This window comes from Epinephelus fuscoguttatus, linkage group LG7 (genome assembly GCF_011397635.1).
Source record: "Epinephelus fuscoguttatus linkage group LG7, E.fuscoguttatus.final_Chr_v1".
Taxonomy (NCBI): domain Eukaryota; kingdom Metazoa; phylum Chordata; class Actinopteri; order Perciformes; family Serranidae; genus Epinephelus; species Epinephelus fuscoguttatus.
The window spans coordinates 35,773,128-35,788,307 of record NC_064758.1 but is presented as its reverse complement, the minus strand read 5'-3'; the positions used below and the strand labels follow the sequence as shown (position 1 = coordinate 35,788,307).

The 15,180-nt window shown below is 39.4% G+C and overlaps 1 protein-coding gene across 2 annotated transcripts; it reads left to right on the top strand.

The window, feature by feature from the left end:
• Positions 1-2,070: 2,070 nt before the first annotated feature.
• rad21l1 (RAD21 cohesin complex component like 1) lies at positions 2,071-13,446 on the top strand. Of its 2 annotated transcripts, XM_049581207.1 has the most exons (15): positions 2,071-2,087; positions 2,580-2,663; positions 3,025-3,197; positions 3,302-3,431; positions 4,185-4,284; positions 4,672-4,775; positions 5,249-5,356; positions 7,784-7,885; positions 8,143-8,241; positions 9,023-9,252; positions 9,878-9,956; positions 10,089-10,231; positions 10,327-10,437; positions 10,701-10,775; positions 11,910-13,446. In XM_049581207.1, exons 3-15 carry the CDS (start codon positions 3,051-3,053, stop codon positions 12,090-12,092), a joined length of 1,611 nt encoding a protein of 536 aa, XP_049437164.1. In that variant the 5' UTR covers positions 2,071-2,087; positions 2,580-2,663; positions 3,025-3,050; the 3' UTR covers positions 12,093-13,446. The 2 variants fall into 2 exon arrangements, with proteins under 2 accessions (XP_049437164.1, XP_049437165.1); XM_049581208.1 differs by lacking the exon at positions 2,071-2,087 and having other exon boundaries at positions 2,290-2,663; positions 10,701-10,801; positions 11,910-11,965.
• Positions 13,447-15,180: the final 1,734 nt, after the last annotated feature.

The window sequence follows — 15,180 nt, the reverse complement described above, 5'->3', positions numbered from 1 at the left end:
TAGCCTCTGTTGAATGGGCTAAACTTACAAAACTGCCATGGAGCTAAAACGATCAGACAATTAATCAATAAGCAACTATTTTAAGAATTAATTGTTTCAAGTCATTTTTGCCAAAAAAAATGCCCTTGTTTCAGTTTCTCATTTGTGAGGGCTTTTTTACTGCTTTATATCATTGTAAAATGAATCTCTGGGTTTAAGACTTTTAGTTAGACAAAGAAATCTATCTGAAGGTATCAATCTGGGCCATTTCTCCCTATTTTGTGACACTGTACTGACCAAACAATTAATTAATTATTCAAAAATAATAATTTGTCAATCAATCAATAATAATAAAAAAATATATTAAATTGCAGCCATATAGTTCTCTCACAATATTTTGGAGGCAGATCAAGAAGTGTCCCTTTAATCTGCTAAAGAATTACTGGTATGGTACTTTAATACCAACATCTAATTCATATGAACAGTGTTTGTTTCCTACAGCACAGTGTGTATATACAATACATTGTATCATAACATTGCATACACATCATATTCTATACATACATTACAGTGTATTCTAACATAAATGTAAAAAAACATACAATGTGTGCATAAGAGGTATTTCCAGTTGCCCTGAACCAATTAATCCTCACTAATCTGACAGTTGAAGGCCTGAGTAAATATCAATAATTTTGTCATTAAATCTTTATGTACACATATTCAGATCATTACTTTTGGGTTTTTTTAGATCAAATGAAGATTGTTGGTCTGGGTCTCGGCTATTCACATACAAAGTATTCACTGTAACTGCAGAGGAGTAAATTAAAACTGAACAACACATCTAATGCTGAGTCAAAAACCAAAACCACAGAGTACAAAAAGAAGTCAGTGACATAGTCTTAACAAGATTAAACATTTTAAGTTTTACCAAGGCAGTTTCTGCAAGTCTTTTTTATATCGGGTTGTATTTAAATGTGTCCACTGTGTCTTAACTGCTGAGCATCTTTAATATTTTATTAGTGTGACAAGAGGAGAAACTTAGATTCAAACTCTAATTGTGATAACAATGCACAGGTTGTTTCTCGCCTCTGTTGCTGGGTCTGCATGTGTCAGTGTGTTCAGGTAGTGTTGCTGTATCCAATGCCGCCCTCTGGTGCACACAAATGGAAAAACATGACAAACAATTTACCTGCAAAAGTAGCAGATAGCTCCTGAGACTTTTTTTTAAAAAGTGCTAGCTGATTTTGAAAATATTTTTCAATAAATCTATACCTCTGTCTCCCAAATCCCTGCACACAAACAGTTTACCTACAGAGGCGTTGGCATTATTGTGTGAAGTGTAGGTCTACATGTTTTGTTGACATCTCCTTCATGCTCTGGTTAATTTTGTTGCACCTGTAATACATAAAGTCCTAAATACAAGTAATGAGGGCAGAAACAAACGATTTCTTTCAATATTAATTAATCTGACAGTTACATTTTCAGTTAACTGAGTAATTGTTTTTTCTTTCCAATTCCCATTATAATTTCCCAGGGTCAAAATTTAGGTATGAAAAATCCTTATTTAATCCCTGCAGTCCAAAGCACAAATATATGTTAAGTTTCACTAACATTTATGACCAAAAAAGTACCAAATCCTTGCGTTAAAGGAGATTAACAGCAAATGTTTGGCTTTTTTGCTGAGGATTAACTGCTAACTTTAGCTGTACATGATATTACATGCTATTTGTACATTTAATATAAACTACAAATAACATGGCGACTTGCCACTTAAAACAGGGTACACATTTGGAAACCTGCATCTGACTGCACAAAATGTGGATTCAACTAGACTGCCTGCTAGCGAGAACACAACATTATGATTGTTTTAGCAAATGACTAGTAGCTGTCAGAAATTTAGACATTAGATAAAACTGCTGTAACAGATGAAGCCCCACAGTTATTAGTGGGATATAGACCTAACGTTACCATAGACTGTATAAAAATAGAGGCCTACATTATTTCAGACACCTGTTAGCTTAAAAAATGGAGTCACACTGACCTCTCCGTTTCAACTGAAGAACTACCTTGAACACATCTCCTCTGGCATCAGTCACGACCAGCCCAAGGTAGTTTAGTGAATGTTGTTACAGTATGATACAGGATTTAGTTAACATTCAAAAGACCAACTTTCAGCACAATGCTGATTCAGCCGCCTAACCGAATAATTAATAAAACAATAAACAGGACGGAAGACAGTTAAACAGCAATTTCTTTACCCTACGGCAACTCAAGAGGGACATACAATGTAACGTTAGAACAGTCTGTTACACAGGTTCGACAGTCATCATAGCTCTAAAAAAGGTTGTAGAAGTTGCTAACGTTAGCTAACGCTAGGTATCCTGGGCCAACTGCAAAATAACGTTTGTTTTAAACAACGTTATAACAGACCGAGTGGTTCGATATTCCTCTAGGGACACATTTATCAATACTTATTGATTTCCTAACATTACTTTTTAATGTTAATAGTTATGTAGTATCCAGCACCATATTTGTAACTAGCTATAATCTTTGAGTTACCCGCTTTTTGTCCCGTCTTTCTGTTGTACTTTGGGCGGAAGTTGCTGCCTGGTAACGTCCTCGCGGTGATGTGCACTCTCCATCTGTCAACTCATCTGTCAAAACGCGGCACTTTAAAAGTGAAGGTAGGTTTTTCTGCTGACATCAGGCTAGCCCGGCAAAGTATGTATAATTGAGTAATTAATTAAGCAACTTTATATTTCAACTTTAGTTGTTAGCTGTATCAAAAGACCGTCATAATGTCGTCATTATGTTTACGTCGCTATTTAGCTAGCTAGTTAGCCTACCTTACCTCGGAATAAACACAACTAGCTAACATTAGCCGACTTTAACCCTCGAAGTTCAAGCTCAGTTGGCAGTAACGTCACAATACACTCACTAAACAGCTAACTACTCATTCTGTCACTCTATAGTTGGTTTAACTGACACAGTTGTATTTACCAGTTACTTGTGAGAGGTTTAAATAACCCTTGTTGTTTGTCACAGGTGACAGCTAGCTTCAATGCTTCATAATGATGTTCTACACTCAGCTCTTCACCTCCAAGCGGGGGCCGCTAGCCAAAATTTGGCTAGCGGCCCACTGGGAAAGGAAACTCACCAAGGCCCATGTATTTGAATGTAATTTAGAAACAACCATCAGAGACATCATTTCACCTAAGGTAATAAATATATATTTAAAATAACACCTCCAAAACCCCATATAATGTAATAACTCACACCTAAAATATGAGTGCTGTCTGAGATGTATGTGTGATCTTTGTAGATGAAAATTGGTTTGCGGACCTCTGGTCATCTGCTCATTGGTGTGGTCCGGATCTACTCCAAGAAAACAAAGTATCTCCTCGCAGACTGCAATGATGCCCTGGTTAAAATTAAAATGGCATTCAGGCCAGGTAACACATCCTGTTAACAGTTGTTTAAATTGTGATGACAAATAATAGCAGCACAGGGTTTGGCAGGGCAGTGGCTACATTAAATTGGCTGAAACTTATGGCTGTGGCAGAGGTAGGAAAGTGAAAACTGGTCAGCTGGATGCATTTATTAGAGAGAAAAAGCAACAGCACTGCACTACATTCTCCAAAATGATCATACAGTTGAAACACCTCTCTGAACAGTTTATAAACAAAAACTGAACATGTTAACTTTAATGGATGTGGATTGTTTTACCACGTTATTTTAGTTTTAGCTAAGTGTACCTAATCAACTGACGACTGACTATAAACACTGGTAAACACTTTCCCCAAAGAGAGCAACCACCAGAGGGTGACACAGACATAATTATTTAACCAACTTACTATAGAAGGAGGGAAGGAGCTCAATGCACGGATGTTATGTGCATGTGTGGTTTCTCACATGTGCAATATCACACAGACTCAACAGTCACACAGGACAGGGACATAATGTAGGCATACATTTCTACAAGTAAGCATATGTTACTCTGTTTGCTCAGCTGACAAGAACTTGTATGTAAAATCCTAAAGACTCATTCAAACAACACACACAGGATGTCTTCTTGACCTTATAGTACCTGGTTAAATTCCAAAAGAAATACCTCTTCATTTTAATTATTTGGTGCTGTTTTTTCTAGTTCTAAGTGCACTCCATATTTGTATTATTTGCCATGTTTCTCTCTCTCAACACACCAGGTCAGACAGATATGCCTGTGGAGGGGCTCGAGGCAACAATTAAAGCAATTACCTTGATTGAAGATTTCTCTGCCTTTGACACCGAGGTGCCAAACCCAAGGTGCAATTTTCTTCTCAGACAAATTCCAACATGACATTTATGTACTGCAGGTTTCTCTGAGACACGTCACTCAAGTCAAGTTTTTTATGCAAATGTAATGTAAAAGTTTTTGAGTTTATGGAACGGCCATGATTAAAAACATAGACCTGGTTTAATCAATTTTATTGACAGAACACTTTTAAAGATACTCAAAGATGCTTTACATGACAAATTAAGTTTTCATGCTTGGATTACAAACTTTACTAATATAATAAGTCATATTTCTTTTGTTTTGAGATCTGGTAGCAGAGATAACCCTTTTGTCTACATTGGGATCACTTATTGTTTCCTAATAAATAAGTATTCTGTTTGTGTCCACACTGTGTTCTCCTCATACTTGGACACTAGTGACATAGACGTCGTGGACCACTTTTCACTGAACCAGTGTCGATCAGAGGATATCACTCTGAAAGAGGATTTTGGAAATGGATTCCTGAGCTTTATAGACTTTGGTAAGAACTAGTTTGTTTCCATGCCATGCTACTTCCTGATTTGATGCGAGCTATTGCCATTCTCCTTGTTAGTAAAGAGCATTATGATATATTCAGCATTTATTTATTCCTGCTACTTATGATTATGAAGAATTAGGTACTAAGAAAAACTTGGTTGGGAAACATTTAATAAGAAGTTAAGTCCCCAGCAGTTTTAGAAAACAGTTTAGAAATGAAATTAATTATCCATGAGATTTAGATCTGCAGCAGTGAATGTGCTTGAGGCTAATTTCCACAGAAAAGATAGGAAAGTTGGAATGTATTTAGAGACAGACTAATGCATGGATGGTTTTGGTCCTTTTATGAGATTTGTTGACAGTAACAAAAATATATGACTTCAGCCTTCTCCTTTAAAGCATCCTTTCCTGTGCAGAGCTGACATCTCATACTGACTTTGCAATTTTTCCCCTCCTTTTGTGTGCCCTGATGGGTAGGAGATGAGTCCCAGAGCCACCAGAATGGGCTGCTGGATATGAGCTTCCAGAGCCTGGCTCAACATGGAGACACATTTGGGGATGAGGATAAAGGATTCGACCTACTCGGTAGGGATTGTGGATTGACCATGATACATTTTTGCTATATTTTACTCCAAAGAACATCAAGCACTGAAAAAAAAAACTATCCTTGTGGTTTTTTTGGCCAGCTCTTGTTAATAGTGGTCTTTAACCATTTGCCAAGTCTGCGTTAAACTCAGGGTTCCTGTGGATCCTTAAGAAGTCTCGACAGGCATTGAGTTTATTAATCTAAAAATAAGGCCTGACTTGGTATCAAAATGTCTTAAATCACTTTTTCAAAACTGTGAATACATGGCAAATAGAATTTAACTTATCAGTGTTTTTTTTTAATTTTGCATTGTGAAATCTTGAAATAATTGGTAACTAGTTTACCAAATGCCTCTGGCATTAACCTCACACAGATCAAGATAGGGGAACCGATAACACTCATATTTTGTTTCTGGCCAGGATGCTCAAAGCAGAGGATCCACTTTCTGTAGCTAGCTTTGACTATACCCTTGGTGACACGAGGAACTGGAGATTCAACCAAAAATAGCTATTTGGCATTGCTTAAACTGGTAAAAGGTAATTCACACAATGCTTTAACTTGGCATGATGGGAATCAAGGTCGTGGAATCCAACATGCAGAGTTAGAACACTAAATCCTAAGAAAACTTGCCAACAGACACCAGGTATTTACCAGAAAAGTCGAGTTTTATGTTACAATAAACATTCAGGCAAAATTGTCTCTAAATCTCAGAAACTGATGTTGGTTGAGGCTTTTTTTACCATTCAGTTTTTGTTACTGTAAAACTGGTGTCACATTTCATTCCACGTGGCAATAAAAAAAAAGTCTTAAGCCCAGTTAACACCAAAATTTGTAATGAGACAAGTTCAAACAGGCAACTACTTGCAACGCACTGTTCTGTAACGCTTTAAAAATCTGCTGGTTCACACCAGTGCAATTAGATGAGACGGTATATCATCTCTAGTATGCAACAACTTTCTGTACTTCTGTTCTGATTTCCAGCTTTTCAGACTTATTTTGTGGCTGAATATAATTTGTAGCTTTTTAAAATATGAATGAGGATAGAGATAGTGAGACACTGGCTACAGTTGAATCTGTAGTAGTGATGAAACAGCGAAAAACAAACAAAATGAGCATCACATGAACTGTAGTCATAATAAATATCCCACAATAATAACAGTAAGCAGCGCCAAATAGTCAGTGAAAATGTGTGTGAGGAGGCATAAGCAGCAGCGACCCATCATCCAACACCAGCGTACCGTCTGTGGTCATTTTGACTTGACCAGCGCACTTCACTACAAGCCGGTTGGCTGTTGAAACAGGTGACGTTCTAAAACCAGCCACTGGCAATTGAATCAGTGGAGTCGCAAGTGACACCATCAGCCGGCTTGAGTCGAGCTCAGATGGCCAGTTCACACTGCTGCAACATTCTAAAACAGTTTCGTCTCGTCGCAAATCTTTGGCCTACACTGGCTTTTAATTCTAACTTGCCCTATGATGTAGGAACCCTGAAACAACAATACATTTTACAACAGTAAATAATATTATGAAGATATCATTTTGACACAGAAGAAACCAGACAGGTTTTTCAATGCAGAGTTACTGGCCAAAAAGATGTAACTGTGATGTTTGTATACATAAACTTAAGCTAAAGGTGACCCATCTAAAGGGTGGAAGGAAATGATGAGAACAAACCCAACACACCAGACTTCCCAGTGTCCCAGTTCAGGGGCTGAATACTCCAAAGTCAGCCTTTGTAGACCAATTATGTCATAACATGGGTAGAAGGATTTTTCCTCAGTTTGTTCTTGTTAGGATTCTGAATATGTTTTGGATCAGGAGGGTTTAAAGGAAAAATAAATGGAATATATGGATATATTTGGTACAATTTTCCAGTCATAAATCATGTGGAGTGTCACAGCTCATACTGTATACTCACATGAAGGCATCCTGGAACTTGTCCCAGTTTCCCAGTGGCATTTGCCTTTTGTCAGCACTTTAAGGGCAGTAAACTGTGAAGTATTTGACTTCACAACTTGACTGGGATTGCACAAGCGGCCCATTAGGTTTTGTCTCCGTGAGGCTGAGCTGTCTCAGTTTGGAAGGAAGCAAAAATTCAGCCTGAAAAGGACGAGTGTTCCTGGGCTGCGTCTTTGAAGGATCCAGCCTCTGAACTGGGACACAAAGAAAATAGCATCTGAAACACAGCATGGCCTAACTGCCCATTAAATCATGATGACTGAACAGGAAACGATTCTCTCTGCTCTCATTCATCTATTGTCAGTCAGTCATCAGTCTTTGTAACAAGACAGTCCCACTACTGATACAGATAACAAAAGAAAATGATGTAAAATCTTTGCCCTTGTCGTGTCAATAATGATTCTGTGCTGCTTTTTTAATTAACAAGAAGAGTGATTGGTTCTTCTACCTTTTAAATGGCCCTGCAGACTTTCTGACAAACTCCAGTGATAATGCTGCGTCCACCGACTTCATCCCAGAGGAGCCTCCTAATGAAAATCCGGAGATCTCTACACCCAGATATCAACAAGGTGATAATTCATCATGATAAATATTTACAGCACATTAGTCATTCACATCCTGTTTTCACCTTCCATTAACTTTAATGTAAGGCACCTCCGTCTGAAGAGCTGCATAATAGTAGTTCAGTAATTATCAGTGCTGTGCATCTATTTTCTATTTTCCACTCAGTTCTTGTTTTTGTTTGGTGGATGTTTTGTTCCTCAAGAGAGCACATTTGCATTCAGACTTATTTTCAAATTCAAAACAGGCTCCATGTGTTTTCCAGATGCTGATAGAAAGGAGATGGAGACCCCTACAGTGGATGAGACCACCCTGCTCGCTAACGAGAAGGAGGCGTTTGCTCTTGAACCTGTGGCCATCACTCGTAAGCAGAACTAACTCTCAAACTCACTCCTTCAACTCAAAGATCTGCTGTATATTACGCAAACATCAACTGATACGCTGCCACAAGAACTGGCATCACCCCCCTGACACCACCACTATTATAATTCTGAACATTGCAATGCAAGGAGAGTTAGACCAGAAACCTCCAGGGCCGTAAGAGATTACTTGTAATTGGGACTATGTAATCAGAAACAAAAAATAAGTAACTATAATCAGCCCAGATTGCATTTGAAAAAATGTTTAATTAGATTATAGTTACATTGTCAGGAATTACTTGATTACGTTTTTGATGACATCCTTAAAATATAGCAGTTTTAAAATTATGAAATCTTTTCTCGTGATAATCAATATTCCATCAACTTATTAATAGCGCATCTGATGTTCCGGATTTCTTAGACAAGTGCTGAGAAGAACGATGCTGAGTCAAGCTGGAAGGTTCAAACAGCAGCGGTCTTTCTAACACAGCCTTCCATTATTGACAATATCGCCATCACTTCCGCTTCAAAAATGTGGATGTTGTAGAATATACAGAGTATACTTGTAGTTTGTGCTAGTACTGCTTTTGTAAGAGTAATTTGATTGGACATTTGAACTGTAAACGCTGAGAGAAAATCCAAAGTAACTTTCTACGTTTCAAAGAAATCTCATCCAACCCTCGAAACCTCAAACAGTTGACCTAGTGTCTATTCTCTGTCACAAACAGGCTTTCAATACCTGATACAGCAAAACAAGCGTTCCTATGACCTTCTGTTTCTTTACAGCAAACTCAGAGAAGAAGCGGGGGAAGAGGAAACGCAAGTTGGTTGTGGACCAGACTAAAGAGCTGACCAATGAATTCATCAAAAAGCAGCTGTTTGACTATTCAGATCTGATTGCCCCCTTGGACATGGCCCCACCAACCTTGCAGCTCATGCAGTGGAAGGAGAGTGGCAGTGCAGACAAACTCTTTACGCAGCCATGTTCGACTATAGCAACTCCACAAATAAAGGAGGTAAAGGGATTAAGGGAGTCTTTATATTAGGTACGAATCATTCGTACTATCCCCCTCCTCTCAGCGTATTAGTCCCTGAGTACACTTGGGTCATCATATACATAAAGTTTTAGGTACAGCAGACGGACACTACTGCCCCCGGGACAATCATCAGAGGGGACTGGCAGAGCAGTGAGGTGAAGCTCTGCTCCCATCTGTCAGTTGGGAGCTCTCCACCTCCTGCCAGAGCTGTGACTGCAGGTCGAAGGTGACAGCAAAGTCGGATTTGGATCTATCTGTGCCGGGCTGTGCTGCTGTTTGATACAGAGGCATCAGTATTGAATTGAGACTGTTTCATACCCGGTTAAAAACTCCTTGTAATCGAGTTAAATAGCTGTCCACTTCCATGTTTTGGTACAATCAATGTTCAGAGTACAGCTCGGCATACCGTGCCTGTACAAAGTGTTCCCACTAATCAAATGAACTGCACTTTGGGGTCAAGTGTACTCAGATCTGGGCCCGGGTCCCTGATGTGAAAGACCCCTAAAAAATCCCTGAATGTTGGTCTTTTATCTTACAAACTATTAACTATAAAATTACATTGAAATGACTGCTGTTTCTGTTAAAGCTCATCTTGTCCTTGTAGCTCCTCGCTAAAAGTATCTTCCAGATGAAATTGAGTGTGCGTGAGGAGGTTGAGGTTATGCGCCAGGGTGGACAAGAAGGTAGGAACTCGCATATTCAAGCAGTGGGAGAATTTTAATTTCCATGAACTATGATTGCTCTACTTTAAATCTATCACTGGTGTTTTCCTCTGTTGTGCCACCACGCTATCTGTTTTATTTTGTCTTGTATAGATCAGAGGGACCTAAGTGCCCTCACCACAGACGTCAGTGTCGTAGACTCATCAGTAGGTCCTGAAAGAACTCGCAACACTGAGCTGATGGACCTCGATCATGTGAATGACAACCAACATGAGAATAATTCAGATCTCACACAAGTAAGCATCAGCATGTCATTTTGAGAGAGGGGTTAAATCTCTATTAATGATGTTCCTTCACCTTTTAACCTTTTGGTTTATAATCTGTGTTTCAGGATGAAAACAAGTCGGACTTCACTCACCCAGAGTTTCCATCCGAAGACTCCATGTTTGTCCATCCTTCTTGCATGCAGGAGGAGACTCAGTCAACTTCTCTCCACACTCAGGTGCCTGCGAGCACACACACAGTTACAAATAGAAACAGGGCAGGGAATAAGACTCTGTCAGGCTCCAGATTTCACTGCTCTTATCTTTGAAATGAAAGTAAACTAATAATGGGTGGTAATCGGGGGGAAAAAATGGCTGGTACAGTAAACAAACAAGCCACTATCTGTCAGTGTTTGCCAGATGGCTGGTCTTAATTTCCCATTCTGCCTTGGAGATGTTCCCAGCTTCACTGACTGAAATATGGTCCTTTTCTAACCTGCAGTCTCTGCTGGACAGCCAGGACTTAAAGGAGAGGAGAGAAACCAGGCGTGCACAGAAGCTTCTGAACACTCTGAAAGTAAGGAGCTAAAAATAAACGTTCAGGTATTAGAAGCACAGTTAAACCAACTTTCTAGTATTGTATGATATATATGTGTAAAGCCTGTTGGTGACACAAGACTGGTTTCATGTTATGCCATACGATAGAAGACATCCTCTCACATATAAATACAATGTCACACACAAAGACTGGGGATCTTTTTATGATCACTATTTGCAAGATTTGTTGATGTCACGATGCCTGACCAGAGGTAACCACAAAAACACAACTCTTAAAACTCACTTAAAGGCGTCACAGTTTGACCGTATTCTTCTCAATTTGGCATCAATGCAACGTATAAAGATAAACTGTATTTTAATACAAACATTATGGATTTTGTTGCCTCAACTCGCGACCAGCCTCTGTTGGTTAGCTGTGTTGTTACAGTGGGAGGGAGACTGTGAGAATGAGATGCAAACTGATTCAAAAATTAAAGATTTCTCACTAAAATAGATAATAGTTGGTCGGTTGAGACACACACCAAATCAAACACTGACTCTTGTTCACTCCACAACTCCTACAGGTTTCTCCTCCTTTTCCACAGCACAAGAGAGCTGAGACTTGTTCCATGTTCTTACACCCTGCAAGGAGTCCCTTCTATGTTTACTGTCTATCGGTTTGCTGCTTCCTGTTTGGAGATGGAGAGAGTGCAGCTTTTGGTTAGGGACAGTGTTCATGTCATTGAATTTTACTGTTTCCGTCAGCTAAGAATGAAAATGTATATTAATATTAAACATGTTTGGTTTGTCAGAACACAAAGATGAGATTAAGAGTGAAGTAAAGGACAGCTTGAACTGTACACCAAATGATCAAGATAACACGAGCGCCACAACTCTAGCAAAACTCTCATGATTTTATTCTGACATTGGAAATTTGTCCGCAACAGTGAAATTGCTTGAAAAGTCTTTAAACATGAGGCCAACATAACAGTGTCCCTGCTCTATTTTAATACTGAATGGCAGATATAAATCTATAGTCACAGTGGACAGGGATTTAAAGGTGAGAAGGCCAGAGCAGGATTAGGGATGATGTCGGGGAAATTAAATTCTCTCGCATGTGTTTGTGTGTGTGTGTGTGTGTGTGTGTGTGTGTGTGTATGTGTGTGTTTTGCAGAACCAAAGTAACAGCGACACCACGTTCAGCCTGGAGGCCCTCTGCGATGGAGGCACTCGCTTGCAGGCTGCGACCACCTTCTTCTGTCTCCTGGTGCTGAAAAAACAAAAAGCCCTTCACCTGCACCAGAGAGCACCCTACGAGGACATCCTCGCCACACCTGGACCCACGTTCTATGACTAGTAAAACAGAAAACAGTTTCATAACATTTACAGAGTTGCAGTCCTGGTTCTGCTCGATCTGCCTCATGCACAAGTAGCACAATGTTTGTGTTACTGTCTCAGCTACTCGGGATGAAATTAAAATTACTCAAATCTTTTCTGGGCTAAATGGTAAAAACATTAGTCGTTTATTTGTGTGTATGTAAAACATGCACGTACTCTAATTGCTTGTTCTCAGCACTTTTTGTTTGCGAGAATTGGGACATATCAGTGAAGGAACATTGTGTCTAAAACTGCTTTCATTAGACCTCTGACATCATACAGGATCTGACGCCAGAAATCACACCGTAAATATTTTAAGTGATCGGCAAGGTCCTTCATATCTATTTATTTTTTTAATGTTATTTTATATCAGCAACATGTGTGATGTTCCACAGTTATATTTCTAGTGTTTTACACCAGTTCCTCTTCTATTTATTCCAAACACAGGATTTTAAGTATGTGTATAAGATCTTTTATACACTAGGTGTCACTTGAATTCCTGTTGCATTTTTATGGAGAGAGAAAAGCAAAATGGACATTTTGTTATAAGTAAATGTTGCTTTCTGGTTTTATTTACATCCATTTAAAATTGTTCTGTTTTAAAAGCGATTCATATGAAACACAGATAAGACTGGATATTTACTGGATTTGTAGACATTTTTTGAGCTTTCGCGAGGTTTATGTTACTGAAGTTTGGGATGTGAAACTAAATTCATATATACAACTGTCATTTTGTTGTTAAGATATTCAGTATGCTTGTAATTGTTTCCTGCAGCTGCAGAAAACTGAGCACGTCTGTGGAGCACAGGGCCGTAGCCTCAGCAACAAACTGGTGATTAGTGTTAATAGAGTCAAACTGAGTTATATTTAATTATTAGCCTGAAACGTGTTAGAATTTGTATTTCATCCATTTTATTCTGTGCTCAGTGCAGACACGACATCACATATTCAGCAACAGATGAATAATTTTCTTATCTCACAGGTTTACAAATGATAGTAGGAGGTGATGATTAATACAGACCTGTGCTTTGAAGGCATAGGAATGACTTTACCAAACTGGACTTCAGTGAACTTCCCATTTCTCAGTTGTTCTTGAAGTTTATTTTGTAAAAAAAAATTTTTTTTAAAAATGTCTTAAGAATTTACTTTTACTTTTTTTTTTTACTTTTTCCTGACACTGTAAATATGTTCTGGCTTATGTCATTGCAAATTGTATTAAAATAAATGCATAAATGGATATTGTTTAAGTGTGTCTTTATTTTAAAGGTCCAGTGTGTAGGATTTAGTAGCAGCTAGCAGTGAAGTTGCAGAAGTGAGTGCCATGCATGTAGGGTAACTACTGAGATGCAACAATGTGCATGGCCCTGTCCAGAGCAAGCCCCCAGGAAGTGTGCTGGACTGTGAAGCCCATTTTACAGAGTGGCCAGTTCTGAAATTACAACTTCAAGGCTTGTCACATGATGCCCTGGAGCCTAAACGCCTTTTTTCCATCGACTCACATTGAGAAAGCGACGCCTGTAAATCAGTGAATCCATTTTTTTCACTCAGTCTGATAATATTATGAAAGTCTATAAAGACACACAATCAAATAATTTCTATGCTCTTACAAGTTGGCCGAGGTCTAAGCCAGAAGTTAGCCACTCGGCCATAATGTGCAGGTACAGCCACGTTCCATTTAAAGTCTACCGCACCCACCACCGGTACAGGACAAACCTACCCATGCAGCATTATTGCGTTTTTTGTTTTTTTAACCCTGCTACAACACAACACTGTAGTGAGTTCATGTGAGTTCAAACCATAGACTGTATGAATAATGGCCATAGCCACCATGATGTTACCCACCAGATTGTGGAGTGCGGTTTCGAAGCCTTGAGTTCAGCATTTTGGCCGTCGCCATCTTGGATTTCTGGAGCCAGAAGTGACCAGATTTGAACAAGATGGTGGGGCTGTGAAGGAACGAGAGGTAGATCTGACTGAGGGAGCCGAAGGGTACTATGCACGCCCACCTACAGTACACTGGCAACCTGACTGAACACTGCACTGCACCCAGCTTTGCCGTGCTACATTGCCACTAACAAAGTTAGTTTCCATAATTCATGGTAAACTTTAGAGATACGCATTAAAAGTAATCTTAGTGACATAAGCTAATTGCATACATGTCCACATCGAGCAAATATTAAATGTAAGAGGAGTAATGTTAACCTTTTAACGTTAGCGTTACCATGTGTAAGTTCAGGTTAAAGCATGGTTCAAATGTAGCAAATATCCACAGAAGCAGAGCACTGCAGTTACCATGGTTGTTTGGCACAGTCCCTTCCCAGTGGAGGAAAAGGTGTGGTTGGGGGCTGAGGACTCTTAAATCCACTGGGTCAAACCATGTGCTGCCATGTCATGGGGGGATTTGGGTTAAGTCAGTTTTGCTTTGCATTTAGTTGTAGTTGCCATCCATTTTAGTTCCCCCTTGTGTATTATTTGGTTTGTCGAACACCTGGTTTTGTTATTGTATTGAGTATACATTCATCAGCCACTTTATTAGGTACACCTGTTCAACTGCTCTTTAACACAAATAGCTAATCAGCCAATCATGTGGCAGCAACTCAGTGCATCTTGGCACGTAGACATGGTCAAGATGACCTGCTGAAGTTCTGAGCATCAGAATGAGGAAGAAAGGTGATTTAAGTGACTTTGAACGTGGCATGGCTGTTAATGAGTATTTCAGAAACTGCTGATCTGCTGGGATTTTCACACACAGCCATCTCTAGGGTTTACAGAGGATGGTCCCAAAACGAGGAAACATCCAGTGAGCAGCAGTTCTCTGGGTGAAAATGCCTTGTTGATGCCAGAGGTCAGAGGAGAATGGCCAGACTGGCTCAAGATGATAGAAAGGCAACAGTAACTCAAATAACCACTGGTTACAACCAAGGTCTGCAGAAGACCATCTCTGAACCAACAACACGTCCAACCTTGAAGCAGATGGGCTACAGCAGCAGAAGACCACACCAGGTGCCACTCCTGTCAGCTAACAACAGGAAACTGAGGCTACAGTTCACACAGGCTCACCAAAACTG

Coding starts and splice junctions, on each gene's coding strand:
- rad21l1 (XM_049581207.1), top strand. CDS start 3,051: ATGATGTTCTACACTCAGCTCTTCACCTCCAAGCGGGGGCCGCTAGCC. Junction 3,432..4,184: donor TAAAATGGCATTCAGGCCAG/GTAACACATCCT, acceptor TCAACACACCAG/GTCAGACAGATATGCCTGTG. Junction 7,886..8,142: donor TACACCCAGATATCAACAAG/GTGATAATTCAT, acceptor TGTGTTTTCCAG/ATGCTGATAGAAAGGAGATG.